This window comes from Coregonus lavaretus (assembly GCF_964263955.1).
Source record: "Coregonus lavaretus genome assembly, chromosome: 4".
Classification (NCBI taxonomy): domain Eukaryota; kingdom Metazoa; phylum Chordata; class Actinopteri; order Salmoniformes; family Salmonidae; genus Coregonus; species Coregonus lavaretus.
The window spans coordinates 45,452,442-45,469,151 of NC_139991.1; the positions used below are offsets into that span (position 1 = coordinate 45,452,442).

General features: G+C 40.3%; 1 protein-coding gene across 2 annotated transcripts in view; it reads right to left on the reverse strand.

Moving 5' to 3' along the window:
• The window catches only part of sppl3 (signal peptide peptidase 3), a 31,277-nt gene extending 19,772 nt beyond the window's left edge, over positions 1–11,505 (reverse strand). Inside the window, exon 1 of one of the 2 annotated variants that reach the window (XM_084160602.1) lies at positions 11,027–11,505. In XM_084160602.1, the coding sequence (XP_084016728.1) occupies positions 11,027–11,052 (26 nt within the window). In that variant the 5' untranslated portion in view covers positions 11,053–11,505. The remainder of the gene's footprint in view (positions 1–11,026) is intronic. The other variant, XM_084160603.1, reaches the window with a different exon arrangement.
• Between the last annotated feature and the right edge of the window lie 5,205 nt (positions 11,506–16,710).

A 16,710-nucleotide genomic window follows, 5' to 3' on the forward strand; every position in this document is an offset into this window, starting at 1 on the left:
AAAAGATAGAACTGCAAGCATTGCACAAAACACAGGGGGGGAAAAGGGTGAAATGCCAGATCTTCTGTCTGAAATGCCAGTTTGCTTTTTGTTTCCTGGCAGAGAGGGGCTGCTTCAAAGACTATCATGACATGCACAAGCTACGGTGAAATTGATATGTAATCATCTACACCTGGGATGTAAAACGAACATGAATGCCATTTGTAAATAGTTCAGCTTATTTTTAGTGAAGGACACGTGTGTTTGATAAGACATTTTTATATATATAATTTATATAGCAGTCAAAAGTTTGGACACCTACTCATTCAAGGGGTGTTATTTTTTAAAACTATTTTCTACATTGTAGAATAATAGTGAAGACAACAAAACTATGAAATAACACATATGGAATCATGCAGTAATCCAAAAAAGTGTTAAACAAATTAAAATATATATTTTATATTGGAGATTCTTAAAAATAGCCACCATTTGCCTTGAAGACAGCTTTTCACACTATTGGCATTCTCTTAACCAGCTTCACCTGGGATGCTTTTCCAACAGTCTTGACGGAGTTCCCACGTATGCGGAGCACTTGTTGGCTGCTTTTCCTTCACTCTGCCGTCCAAATCATCCCAAACCATCTCAATTGGGTTGAGGTCGGGGGATTGTGGAGGCCTGGTCATCTGATGCTGCACACCATCACTCTCCTTCTTGGTAAATTAGCCAGGAGGTGGTGTGTTGGGTCATTGTCCTGTTAAAAAACTAATTATAGTCCCACTAAGCCCAAACCAGATGGGATGGCGTATCGCTGCAGAATGATGTGGTAGCCATGCTGGTTAAGTGTGCCTTGAATTCTAAATAAATCACAGACAGTGTCACCAGCAAAGCACTCCCACACCATAACACCTCCTCCATGCTTTACGGTGGGAACTACACATGCGGAGATCATCTGTTCACGCACACCGTGTCTCACAAAGACACGGCGGTTGGAGAAAAAAATCTCCAATTTGGACTTCAGACCAAAGGACACATTTCCACCAGTCTAATGTCCATTGGTCATGTTTCTTGGCCCAAGCAGGTCTCTTCTTCTTATTGGTGTCCTTTTGTAGTGGTATCTTTGCAGGAATTCAACCATGAAGGCCTGATTCACACAGCCCCTCTGAACAGTTGATGTTGAGATGTGTCTGTGACTTGAACTCTGTGAAGCATTTATTTGGCCTGCAATTTCTGAGGTTGGTAACTCTAATGAACTTATCCTCTGCAGCAGAGGTAACTCTGGGTCTTCCTTTCCTGTGGCGGTCCTCACAAGAGCCAGTTTCATCATAGCGCTTGATGATTTTTGCGACTGCACTTGAAGAAACTTTCAAAGTTCTTGAAATGTTCCGTATTGACTGACCTTCATGTCTTAAAAGTAATGATGGACTGTCATTTCTCTTTGCTTATTTGAGCTGTTCTTGCCATAATATGGACTTGGTCTTTTACCAAATAGGGCTATCTTCTGTATACACCCCTACCTTGTCACAACACAACTGATTGGCTCAAACGCATTAAGAATTAAAGAAATTCCACAAATGAACTTTTAAGAAGGCACACCTGTTAATTTAAATGCATTCCATGTGACTACCTCATGAAGCTGGTTGAGAGAATGCCAAGAGTGTGCAAAGCTGTCATCAAAGCAAAGGGTGGCTATTTGAAGAATCTCAAATATAAAAATACACTTTTTTGGTTACTACATGATTCCATATGTGTTATTTCATAGTTTTGATGTCTTCACTATTAATCTACAATGTAAAAAAAATAGTAAAAATAAAAAGGAAAACCCTTGAATGAGTAAGTTTGGACAAACTTTTGACTGGTAGTATATATATATATATATATATATATATATATATATATATATATATATATATATATATATATATATATATATATATATATATATATATATAGCTTTTTATATTGTTATTGTAAACAGTTCATTTGTATGTGGAACTAATACATTGGATATGCCTCAGCTAAACTTTCAGGCACTTTGGAGAGGTTGAAAAAAACACTTTTATATCCCCTGTATGTCCCTGACACCAACACAATGTTTGAGAGAGGTTGATATGGTAGAAATTGTGTTTTTATTCCCCCTCAGGAGACTGAAAAGATTCCGCATGGGTCCTCAGATCCTCAAAAAAGTTATACAGCTGCACCATCGAGAGCATCCTGACTGGTTGCATCACCGCCTGGTATGGCAATTGCTCGGCCTCCGACCGCAAGGCACTACAGAGGGTAGTGCGTACGCCCCAGTACATCCAGGACCTCTTTACCAGGCGGTGTCAGTGGAAGGCAGAGGAAATTGTCAAAGACTCCAGCCACCCTAGTCATAGACTGTTCTCTCTGCTACCGCACGGCAAGTGGTACCAGAGCGCCAAGTCTCGGTCCAAAAGGCTTCTTAACAGCTTCTACCCCGAAGCCATAAGACTCCTGAACAGCTAATCATGGCTACCCGGACTATTTGCATCCCCCCCCCACCCCCTCTTTTATGTATGTGTATGTGTGTGTGTATATATACACACAGCTCTGGGAAAAAGTAAGAGACCACTGCAAAATGATCAGTTTCTCTGGTTTTACTATTTATAGGTATGTGTTTGGGTAAAAATAACATTTTTGTTTTATTCTATAAACTACTGACAACATTTCTCCCAAATTCCAAATAAAAATATTGTTATTTAGAGCATTTATTTGCAGAAAATGACAACTGGTCAAACCTCAGACCTCGAATAATGCAAAGAAAATAAGTTCATGTTCATTTTTAAACAACACAATAGTAATGTTTTAACTCAGGAAGAGTTCAGAAATCAATATTTGGGGGAATAACCCTGATTTTCAATCACAGCTTTCATGCGTCTTGGCATGCTCTCCACCAGTCTTTCACATTGATGTTGGGTGACTTTATGCCACTCCTGGCGCAAAAATTCAAGCAGCTCGGCTTTATTTGATGGCTTGTGACCATCCATCTTCCTCTTGATCACATTCCAGAAGTTTTCAAAATGGGGTTCAGGTCTGGAGATTGGGCTGGCCATGACAGGGTCTTGATCTGGTGGTCCTCCATCCACACCTTCATTGACCTGGCTGTGTGGCATTGCGCATTTTCCTGCTGGAAAAACATTTACATTACATTTTACATTTTAGTCATTTAGCAGACGCTCTTATCCAGAGCGACTTACAGGAGCAATTAGGGTTAAGTTCCTTGCTCAAGGGCACATTTACGTCATTTAGCAGATGCTCTTATCCAGAGCGACTACAAATTGGTGCATTCACCCTATAGCCAGTGGGATAACCACTTTACAATTATACTTTTTTTTCTTTTTTTTTTTTGGGGGGGGTAGAAGGATTACTTTATCCTATCCCAGGTGTTCCTTAAAGAGGTGGGGTTTCAAAAAACCAATCCTCAGAGTTGGGGAACAATGTCAGAGCAAAAGGAAGCAAGTTTTTTTCCAGGACAACCTTGTACGTGGCTTGATTCATGTGTCCTTCACAAAGACAAATCTGCCCGATTCCAGTCTTGCTGAAGCACCCCCAGATCATCACCGATCCTCCACCAAATTTCACAGTGGGTGCGAGACACTGTGGCTTGTAGGCCTCTCCAAGTCTCCGTCTATACATTAGACGACCAGGTGTTGGGCAAAGCTGAAAATTGGACTCATCAGAGAAGATGACCGTACTCCAGTCCTCTACGGTCCAATCCTTATGGTCTTTTGCAAACCTCAGCCTGGCTCTTCTTTGCTTCTCATTGATGAATGGCTTTTTTCTAGCTTTGCACGACTTCAGCCCTGCCCCTAGGAGCCTGTTTCGAACCGTCCTCGCCGTGCACTTCACCCCAGCTGCCGTTTGCCATTCTTTTTGTAGGTCACTTGATGTCATCCTACGGTTGTTGAGTGACATTCAAATGAGTTGGCGGTCATCCCGGTCAGTAGAGAGTTGTTTTCGCCCTCTGCGGTCTGTAGCTTTGTTGTCCCTAATGTCTGCTGCTTGACCTTGTTCTTATGAACCGCCGTCTTTGAAATTTTAAGGATGGAAGCAACCTGACGCTCACCTTTCTTTTCCTCTCTCAAAACTTTCCTTTTCAACTCTTTTGGCATGGTCAATAGTTATTTTTTGATTAATATTACTTTTGAGGTACTATTAGCAATGTTTTTGCCATCCAGCTGGTCCTATTGCAAGACGATAGTGATGACCACAGCAGTGGGTTTTATACTTTTCCCATTAAATAAGATTTGGTTCAGGTGATCACCTAATCAGTACCTAATTCAGTAGAATGAGGTGTGCCTGTGTTGGAATGGCTGTCATACATGTAGAGATGCTGATTTAAGAAAAATTTGCAGTGGTCTCTTAATTTTTTCCAGAGCTATATATATATATATATATCTCAGCAAAAAAAGAAAACATAAAAACAATGGATGCCGTGCTAAGAACGTTCAAATCTGTGGTAACATTAACGTTACAGCCCTTTAGTGAAGCCAGCCAAATCTGGTGTGCTATATTTGCTCTTTGCGAAGGGTATTCCTCAAGCTCTGTCATTAAAATGTTTTCTGAGACACTAAAAAGCGTCGCAGGTCACAAAGTAGCACTTCGTAGTTACGTTTTGATGCATGGGTTCACTTGATAAGGACGGGTCCAAATTCACATTTCGCCACCCCAATTTCTATGACGAGTTCTAGCTAGCTAGCCAGCTAACTAGCTGCGTGAGAGTACTTTGAATTTTGCGAATGATATTTTCCCTTTCATTTTACATAGTTATTTAGCAGACGCTCTTACCCAGAGCGACTTACAGGAGCAATTAGGATTAAGTGCCTTGCTCAATGGCACATTGGCAGATTTATCACCTAGGTGGGATTCAAACCAGCGACCTTTCGGTTACTGGGCCAACGCTCTTAACAGCTAGGCTACCTGCCACCCAAGTGACAACTACCCGAATTCAGTGGCTACAGCCCTTCAATCGATGAAAACATAAATACCAATACATCGTTGTTTTCCAGCTGGCTAGCATGAGGCAGCTCATTCTTCAGAGCATCAACAATTTATTTGCTGGAATCAGTGCAGTTTATCCTCCTTTTTACTAGAGTAACAGTTTTTCCATTAAAAAAAAAGATTGTCTTTCTGGTGCTCTAAAATTCTGTTGCGCTTACATGAATGTTCTTTCCTGAAATTTAAGAAATCATCTGAATATATTCATAGGGCTGTTTTAAGCACGACAAAAGTTACTATTTTTTCTAAAGTATTTTTTATTCCAGCTATAATAAATAAATAAAACATTATCGGCAGATATATCTGTTATCTGTGAATATTTCTACTCTAAAATCAGAATTGGATCCAAAAATCCCATATCGGTCAGGGTCTACTCTATTCATGCACTCTGCCATACAGGAATAGCCAGGTCCAATATGCCACACTTGTAATTAGTTAGAGAAAAAGCGGGAATCGCCTGTCCATTTCATTCATTCATTCAGTAATGCACCAATTTGTAAGTCACTCTAGATAAGAGCGTCTGCTAAATGATGTAAATGTAATAAAGAAATGACTGGAGGAGCCTATAATAATAAGCCATTTAGCAGACGCTTTTATCCAAAGCGACTTACAGTCATGTGTGCATACATTTTTACATATGGGTGGTCCCCTAGGTCAATGCTACGCCTCGTTGCTGTGGTCTGTTATGGTCCAGCCAGTCCCAGAACAGACGTGTTCCTAAAGTCTGCATAAACACTTGCTGAGATTCGTATTTTTCTACATAGGGCTCACACAACGGTGACGCATGCATGCCTTCTACAACAACTACAATACACACATCTCACTACACTGAACAAAAATATAAACGCAACATGTTAAGTGTTGGTCCCATGTTTTATGAGCTGAAATAAAAGATCCCCGAAATTTTCCATACGCACAAAAAGCTTATTTCTCTCAAATTTGTGCACAAATTTGTTTACATCCCTGTTAATGAGCATTTGTCCTTTGCCAAGATAATCCATCCAGCTGACAGTTGTGGCATATCAAGATGCTAATTAAACAGCAATATCATTGCACAGGTGCACCTTGTGCTGGGGACAATAAAAGACCACTCTAAAATGTGCAGTTTCGTCACAACACAACGCCACAGATGTCTCAAGTTGAGGGAGCGTGCAATTGGCATGATGACTGCAGGAATATCCACCAGAGCTGTTGCCAGAGAATTTAATGTTAATTTATCTACCATAAGCCGCCTCCAACGTAGTGTTTTAGAGAATTTGGCGGTACCTCCAACCGGCCTCACAACCACAGACCATGTGTATGGCGTTGTGCGGGCGAGAGGTTTGCTGATGTCAACGTGCCCCATGGTGGCGGTGGGGTTATGATATGGGCAGGCATAAGCTATGGACAACTAACACAACTGCATTTTATCAATGGCAATTTCAATGCACAGAGATACCGTGATGAGATCCTGAGGCCCATTGCTGTGCCATTCATCCGCCGCCATCACCTCATGTTTCAGCATGATAATGCATGGCCCCATGTCGCAAGGATCTGTACACAATTCCTGGAAGCTGAAAATGTCCCAGTTCTTCCATGGCCTGCATACTCACCAGACATGTCACCCATTGAGCATGTTTGGGATGCTCTGGATCGACGTGTACGACAGCATGTTCCAGTTCCCGCCAATCTCCAGCAACTTTGCACAGCCATTGAAGAGGAGTGGGACAACATTCCACAACCAACAGCCTGATCAACTCTATGTGAAGGAGATGTGTCACGCTGCATGAGGCAAATGGTGGTCACACCAGATACTGACTGCTTTTCTAAACCACGGCCCTACTATTTTTTTTTTTTTACGGTATTTGTGACCAACGGATGCATATCCGTATTCTCAGTCATGTGAAATCCATAGATTAGGCCATAATTAATTTATTTCAATTGACTGATTTCCTTAAAGGAACTGTAACTCAGCAAAATCTTTGAAATTGTTGCATGTTGCGTTTATAATTTTGTTCATTATATATAGGCTATTTGCATGCTGGTCTTTAATTAATTGTTACTTTTATTTTGTATTAGTTTATATATTTATTTTTGTGTGTGATTTTTTTTGGTATTCTTTCTTAAAAACTGCATTGTTGTTTAAGGGCTTGTAAGTAAGCATTTCACTGTAAGGTCTACACCTGTTGTATTCGGCTGATCTCCTGAGTGGCGCAGTGGTCTAAGGCACTGCATCGCAGTGCTAACTGTGCCACTAGAGATCCTGGTTCGAATCCAGGCTCTGTCGCAGCCGGCCGCGACCAGGAGACTCATGGGCGGCGCACAATTGGCCCAGCGTCGTCCAGGGTAGGGGAGGGAATGGCCGGCAGGGATGTAGCTCAGTTGATAGAGCATGGCGTTTGCAATGCCAGGGTTGTGGGTTCGATTCCCACGGGGGGCCAGTAAAAAAAAAAAAAAAGGTATTCACTAACTGTAAGTCGCTCTGGATAAGAGCGTCTGCTAAATGACTAAAATGTAAAATGTAAAATGTAAATGTAAATAACATTTGATTTGATCCCTAATAGCACTGTAAAACACCATTAACAGGCACCTTCTGAACTAGCCACTGAAGGCTTACATTCTGCATTGAAATGAGAACGGGTTAGCCAAGTATTTTCTCTGTTGCCAGTCTTGGATTTAACCTCTTAAGGATCTGACCCTTTTTTCCAATTTTCGCCCAAAATGACATACCCAAATCTAACTGTCTGTAGCTCAGGACCTGAAGCAAGCATATGCATATTCTTCCATTTGAAAGGAAACACTTTGAAGTTTGTGGAAATGTGCAATTAATGTAGGCGAATATAACACATTAGATCTGGTAAAAGATAATAAAAAATAAAAAGAAGAGAAAGGCCACAATATAATATTGCAGTTTAGGCGCGATTTAGATTTTGACCACTAAATGACAGCAGTGTGTGTGTGTGCAAAGTTTCAGATTGATCAAGTGAATCACTGCAATACTGGACTATTTTGTATCAAGTCTGCCCAAATGTGCCAAATTGGTCAATTGATACATTTTCAAGTACATAACTATAGACAAGATACAAAAATGATATGGTAATACAAAATGTAAGTTTACACACTCCCAGGAATGTCATACATAATGGATAATTTTTTTAAACATTTTGAGTCATTTAGCAGACGCTCTTATCCAGAGCGACTTACAGTTAAGTGAGTGTATACATTTTCATACTGGCCCCCCGTGGGAAACGAACCCACAACCCTGGCGTTGCAAGTGCCATGCTCTACCAACTGAGCTACACGGGGCCCCATTAGCTTATACACTAGCTAATACACTAACTTTCAGACATCCAGATGGCCGGGCGGGGTGGGTGTGGAGCCAGAGAAAGCAAGGGTTCCCAGTTCCTACATTTGAATATAAAAATGGATTTTATCAAACAAAACTATGCTACATTTTATCTCTGGGACCCTCAGGATGACAAATCAGAGCAAGATCACTGAATGTAAGTACATTATTTACCTTCAGAGGTGAATGTATCAAACCAGTTGGCGTGATAAGTTTTTTGTTGTTGTGCACTCTCCTCAAACAATAGCATGGTATTCTTTCACTGGACAGTGGAGTTAGATTAACAAGAATTTAAGCTTTCTGCCCATATAAGACATGTCTATGTCCTGGAAAGTTTGCTGTTACTTACAACAGTCATCTCAACCATCCCGTATTCATGACACCGATCCCGTAGAGGTTAACTCAGATCGAATTAAATACTTTTATTGTTTTAAGAGATTGGTATACATCTCCAGACAGTGCTTGGACATTTATAAACAAATACTAATCCCCACTGAAGTCAACGTAATGGATTGTGTTAAGTAAAAAATTATATTCAGCAAGTAAACTGGTCAAGTGGTCCCTCCGAATTCTGCTCACATGGATGAGATGGGCTAAATAAATGGAACATTTAAAAATCAAATACAATCCTGGATTGTTGAGGGCTGGACAGAAGCCCAAGGGCCATAAGACTTCCTTGTTTGGGAGAAACAAGGCTTCTATAACACAATTCCAAAACCGTCCGCCACCAAGTCAAAGGCATGCACGCTTTGGCCACTGAGGACTCAGCCACCAAGCGACAGAGGACAAGGATTGGTTTCTCAAAACATGTCGCTATAGCAAATGAATATTGACAATTCGGATTGATCCACAAAAATGAGTGCTGGTTCTCAATTAAATCGTTATCTGTGGTAGTCCTACATGAGCCTTACAATCAGAAACTCTCCCAAAAATGTCTGTATACAGAGCATTTTTGTAGGATATTACTCCAAAAGTTGTGATACACTGTCAATGCTGAGGCTGTTGTAATAAATTACAGCATGTTGGTCAATTGTTACATTTCATTAGGTAGTCGCAACCAATTAGACAATTAAACAACTCCTGCTGCTTCCTTATAGGTCTTACAAGATAGGCATGGTAAAAATAATGTGCCTCAGTCTGGCCTCCTGCACATCACTAGAGGGGAATCTGAGCAAGACCATGTCCCAGGATGGTAGGCACAGCTCAAGAGAATTGCCTAACTCTGGTTTAAAACGACTTGTATTTAATCTACTCAGAAGGGTTGAGATTTAATTAAGTGGTACGTTTTTATCTGAATTTATGACATACAATTTCGTTACCAAGACAAGGACCATACATTTTAAAAGATAGTCTAATGGCACTTTGACTGTTCTGACCATGCGTATCGCTTATTATAACATAATGGCTCTGGCATAACAGTATTTAAGTTTTAATAAACCTGGGGGGGGGGGGGGGGGGGGGGGGGTTCTCCTTGGTCACTATTTTCCTAACATTTGTCACCAGGAGGGGCATACTTATTCAAAATACACCTGGTCTTAGTGGCATAACCTAAATGGTTGCCTCCACATCAATACTTAAGACAACAGAGGACAATACTACTAGCAATTTTTAGATGTCACAATTGGACTTCAATCATTCCATGATCTGCAGCATAGGACTTCCAATTGTGAACAAGAGAGACATGACCTGGATGGACATGTAATTTATCAGTCGAATGGCATCATTTGCTATCATACATAAAAACTATAATTTTAGCTAATGTACAAAATAGAAAATAGTTAGCTATCATTGTGCCACATATAACTAGGGATTGCTAACTAGCTAGCTATAGCTAACAATAATGCGGGAAGATACACCCAGATTTATAAAGACAAGGCCTTTAGCTAGCTAGCTACTCTTTAGGAAGCAGATTATAATGAACAATCAAGATTACCTAGCTAGTTAGTGAGCTAGCTAAACTAATTAGATGTATTGACTAGCTAGCAAGCCATCTGCGCACTTAATTACTAATGAAATAAAAATGGATGGCACAATAAGGTCCCTATTTATCTATCTGAAGAGATAAAACACCGGGCGTGTTATAAATATATCACAATGACAATATAATTGTCTGAAAAATAAAATGACATTTCATGAATAAAGGTGAGCTTTTCAGCTAGTCTGGATAGCAAGCGTAAACAGGCTGGCTAACGTTAGTTACGCTCATAGGCTCCCTTTGTGTGCAACTGGCTACGAGAGGTAGCAATAGGCTATTTATTTTCTAACATATGTTGTCGAGGGGCTTAAACTAATTAAATAATATGATGTGGGTATGAGTTGGCGAACTAACGTTAGCTAGCTATAACCTTGCGCATTCGTGTAGCTTAAATAAGCCACTGAACCATTTTCGTAGTACCAATGTAATGGCAATGCCACCATGGAGACGAGAGCCTGGAGAGTCTAAGATAGCTAACTTGCGGTTAGCTGGCTAGTTAGCCCTGTTCACGCTAGCCTACAGTAACTTGGACCGTAGCTAGCTAACGTTTAGTTTACTAACACCATTTGAAAAGAGGGCCATCTCATTCTAACTAAGCAAAATAAGTGGCTGATTCATTTAGGAACGAAATATGTTGCTGTATCTATGTGAATTGCAGTGTAAAAATGGCATAACTACACCAATTAATTCAGTCTGGTTAGCCAGCTCGCGCAATGCCTATGCGCACTCACCAAGAAGAGTAGCCTTGCTCCGCCATGTCGCGGACGACAACAGTACAGTGGTGGGTTCCGCGACTGTAGCGATTCGGGTCCCTGTGGCAAAACGGTAGGACCTGGTGGACACAATTTCCGCCTTTACTTCAAGATTGGTCTTTTTAACTGTCACTATTTGATAACAACATGGCGATGTACACCAGCCCCCAGACCTGCTAGCAAACACTAGCCGAATAGCTTCCAATCGAATTACAATGATGGTTTGCTAGGTGGCCAAGACAAAGCACGCCGAGAAAAACTCTATATTTCGTCAGTTTCGCTAGTGTCCTGCCGTCTCACTGCCCCAAGCAGGCCCGAGTCTCAACCGATCCTATACTAGCTGTAAATCCATATTTAGGGGTGTTTGCTAGCGTTTATATTCAGATATTCCCGAAGTCTGCACCCTCGGCTGTAATGGAAGCCGCGCAGATAGCTTTGTTTTCTATGACGAGAGAGTCACGGGCACGCGCAATATCGCCCTTGCTAGAGGTTTACACAAATACCTGTGTAACGCTAACCACAATAAGGATTAGCCACAATAGTGGAATTTGCGGTTCGACTTCCAAATAAAAGCTCCCCATTGAAATTGATCCAAACGGATACAAATAGTGTAATCATGCATAAATAAACAAGGTCGGAATGTTGTTATATAAATTCAACAAAATACAATAATTAGTTAATTTGACACAAAATAAATCGCACTGTGGATGTATTAGACTCATATGCACTGTCCAGCCTAACCCATGGATGTTGCACCTATGAAATGGGGTATCAGCCTACTCAGTGACACTCACAGAACACAACTGTGTAGAGTTTACACAAATATTACTGTCTTAGCTCTTATTGCAGGACTTTGACTGTTGGAAATCACCTTTCCTGTCAGTTTATTGTGTGTATTGGACATTCATATTGCACTGTACAGCCTAACCTATGGATGTTGCACTAATGAAATCGGGTATCAGCCTACTCAGTGACACTCACAGAACACAACTTTGTAGAGTTTACACAAATATTAGCGTCTTAGCTCTTATTGTGGGATTCTAAAAACCTGTCAGAAATTAGCCACATTAAGCATTCAGCCTATTGTATACATATTGAACATTCATATTGGACTGTGGATATATTAGGCTTATATGCACTGTCCAGCCTAACCTATTGATGTTGCACCCATGAAATGGGGTATCAGCCTACTCGGTGACACCCACAGAACACAATTGTGAAGAGTTTCCACAAATATTGTACAGCCTTACCTATGGATCTCTGGAAAATTGTTTATTTAAATAAATGCAGATTAAAACATTATTTATGTTGCAATTTGTCGTTATTGGGTATCTTAAATGCTGTCATCGAGTAGGCTGATACCCCATTTCATGGACCCAAGATCCATAGGTAAGGCTGTACATTGCAATATGAATGTTCAATAGAAAGTAGGTTGACTGTTGAGCTTAATGTGGCTCATTTCACACTGGTTTCAAAGTCCTGCAATAACTGCTGTGAAGGTAATATTTTTGAAAACTCTTCCCAGTTGTGTTCTGTGGCTGTCACTGAGTAGGCTGATACCCCATTTCATGGGTGCAACATCCATAGGTTAAGCTGTATTTTAGTATTTTTAGTATTTTATTAGGATCCCCAATTAGCTTCTGCCAAGGCAACAAAACACAACAAATAGAATACATAAAATACATTATATACATAACACTACATAATACAATACATAATACAAGGCAAAATACAATACAAAATATATTAAAATGTCTGTGTATCTCTTCACAGTCCCCATCGTGCCGTAAGATTCTCTCTTATCTGTTTTTTAAATCTGGTTTTATTGCTAGCTTGAGTTACCTGGGGTGGCAGAGAGTTCCACTTAGTCATGGCTCTATTTAATACTGTGCATTTACCAGCCTCTGTTCTGAACCTGGGGACTGTGATGGACCTCTGGTTGCATGTCTTGTGTGGTACCGATGAGTGTCCGAACTGTGTGCCAACTGCTTGAACAGACAGTTCTGAACCTTCAACACATCAACACCTCGCACAAAGACCAATAGTGATGCAATCAATCTTTCCTCAACTTTCATCCAGGAGAGATTGACATGCATGTCATTGACATTCGCACTCCGTGTACATCTATGCTGCTCTGTTCTGGACCAACTGCAATTTGCCTATGTCCTTCTTTGCTGCACATGACTACACAACTGGGCAGTAGTCCAGGTGTGACAAAACTAGGGCCTGTAGGACCTGTCTGGTTGATTGAGATGTCAAGAAAGCAGAGCAACGCCTTATCATGGACACACCTCTTCCCATTTTAGCAACCATTGAGTCTATATGTTTTGACGATGACAGCTTGCTATCTAGGGTTACACCCAGCAGTTTAGTCTCCTCAACTTGCTCAATCACCACATTATTAAATCATAGATCTAGATGAGGTTTAGGGTTGAGCGAGGGATTTGTCCCAAAATCTAAGCTTTTAGTTTTTGAGATATTTAGCACCAGCCTATTGCTAGTTACCCATTCTAAAACTGACTGGAGCTCTATGTTAAGTGCGTCAGTTGTTTATTTTACTGTCGTAGCCGACGTGTATACTGTTGAGTCTTCAGCGTACATAAACACACAGGCTTTATTCAAGGTCAGTGGAATGTCATTGGTAAAAACAGAAAACAGTAATGGCCCAAGCCACACTCAACTGTATTTGCATTAGAGAGGCTTCCATGAAATAAAACCCTCTGTGTTCTATAAGATAGGAAACTCTCAATCCATGATAAGACAGAGAATGTAAATTCACATCACCTACGTTTTTCAGCAATAGGTTATGATCAATGATATCAAAAGCTGCGCTGAAGTCTAACAAAACAGCTCCCACAATCTTCTTATTATACATTTCTTTCAGCCAATCATCAGTCATTTGTGTCAGTGACGAGCATGTTGAGTGCCCTTCCCTATAAGCATGCTGAAAGTCCGTTACCAATTTGTTTTCTGTAAAATAACATTGTATTTGGTCAATCACAATTTTTTCCAAAAGTTTGCTAAGCACCGGTAACAGGCTGATTGGTTGGCTGTTTGAACCATTAAAGGGTACTATGCTATTCTTGGGCAGCGGAATTACCTTTGCCTCCCACCGTCTTCTAGGCTTAAATTGAAGATGTGGCAAACAGGAGTCACAATGTATTCCACTACCAACCTCAGCAATTTACCATCCAGATTGTCAGTACCAGGTGGCTTGTCCTTATTTATAGATAGCAACATTTTTGTTCACCTCTTCCACATCAACTTTGCAGAACTTAAAACTAAAATGCTTGTCTTTCATAATTTGGTCCGAAATGCATGAATATGAAGGCTCAACGTTTGTTGTTTGCATGTCATGCCTACGTTTGTTAATTTTGTCAACAAAAAAGTTATAAAAGTGGTTGGCAACATCAAAGGGTTTTGTTATGAACAAGCCATCTGCCTCAATGAGTTCGCTTTTTGGCCTAGAATTTCATTTAAGGTATTCTTTATATAATTTATCTTGGTTCCATTGGATAGTTTCTTCTTCTTTTTGTTTAGTTTAGTTACGTGATTTCTCAATTTACTGTGTCTTTGCCAATCTGCTGTGTTGTCAGACTTATTTGCTATTCCATTTGCCTCATCTGTCTTAGCCATACAGTTTTTCAATTAATCATCTATCCATGGAGATTTGGAAGTTCTAACAGTCAGTTTCTTGATGGGCGCATGTCTATCAGTAACCAGAAGAAGCAATTTCATGAATATTTCAAGTGCAGCGTCAGGTTGTTCCTCATTACACACATCAGACCAACAAATATTTTTCACATCTTTGACATAGGAATCATTGCAAAACCTTTTGTATGATCACTTATACACTATTTTATGTCCAGTCTTTGGAACTTTTATTTATATTTTGAGATATGGCTATTATATTATGATCACTACATCCGATGGCCGTGGATACTGCTTTAGAGCAGATTTCTGCAGCATTAGTAAAGATGTGGTCAATACAAGTGGATGATTTAGTTCCTGTTCTGTTTATAAATACCCTGGTAGGTTGACTGATAACCTGAACCAGATTGCAGGCATCGTTTAAAGCTTGAAGCTTCTTTTTTAGTGGACAGCTTGATGACAACCAGTCAATTTTTAGGTCACCCAGAAAATATACCTTTCTGTTGATATCACATACATTATCGAGCATTTCACACATACTATATACAGTGCTATGAAAAAGTATTTGCCCCCTTTCTAATTTTCCCTACTTTTGCATATTTGTGATACTGAATGTTATCAGATCTTCAACCAAAACCTAATATTAGATAAAGGGAACATAAGTGGACAAATAACACAACAATTACATATTTATTTCATTTATTTCATAAACAAAGTTATGCAACACCCAATTCCCCTGTGTGAAAAATGAATTTGCCCCCTTAAACTCAATAACTGGTTGTGCCACTTTTTGCTGCAATGACTCCAACCAAATGCTTCCTGTAGTTGTTGATCAGTCTCTCACGTCGCTGTGGAGGAATTTTGGCCCACTCTTCCATGCAGAACTGCTTTAACTCAGTGAGGTGTGGGTTTTCAAGTATGAACTGCTCATTTCAAGTCCTGCCACAACATCTCAATTGGGATTAGGTCTGGACTTTGACTAGGCCATTCCAAGACTTCCAATTTGTTGCTTTTTAGCAATTTTCATGTAGACTTGATTGTGTGTTTTGGATCATTGTCTTGCTGCATGACCCAGCTACACTTCAGCTTCAGCTCACAGACGGATGGTCTGACATTCTCCTGTAGAATTCTCTGATACAGAGCAGAATTCATGGTTGCTTCTATTAAGGCAAGTCGTCCAGGTCCTGAGGCAGCAAAGCATCCCCAAACCATCACACCATCACCACCATGCTTGACCTTTGGTATGATGTTCTTACTGTGGAATGCAGTGTTTGGTTTTCGCCAGGCATAATGGGACCCATCTCGTCCAAAAAGTTGACTCAAGTTTGCCAAAAAGCACCTGGATGACCATCAATACTCTTGGAAGAACGTTCTATGGACAGATGATTCAAAAGTATAACTTTTTGGACGACATGGTTCCAGTAATGCCTGGCGAAAACCAAACTCTGCATTCCACTTCCTACGAGAATAGGCTTTAGGTGAGGCAGATGAACCTGTAGCCATTTTACTTCCACATCATCTGAAATGAGATCCTCTCTCAGCCTAACAGGAATATGACTCTGGACATATAAGTACAGTGCATATAATTATGCCCCCAATGCAATTTTGAAGTGTAATATATCCACAGTGTGATTTCAACAGATGTTTTTTTTGTCAAATTAACTAATTATTGTCTTTTGTTTCATTTATATAACAATATTCCGACCGTGTTTATCATTATCTAGTCCACATGTGTCAAACTCATTCCACGGAGGGCTGAGTGTCTGCGGGGGGGTTTCACTCCTCCCTTGTACTTGATTGATGAATTAAGGTCACTAATTAGTAAGGAACTCCCCTCACCTGGTTGTCTAGATCTTCATTGAAAGGAAAAACTAAAAACCAGAAGACACTAGGCCCTCCATGGAATGAGTTTGACACCCCTGGTCTAGTCCAAATATGGCATGATTCCACTATTTGTATCAGTTTTAATCACTTTCAATGGGGACCTTTATTTTGAAGGCGAACTGCAAATT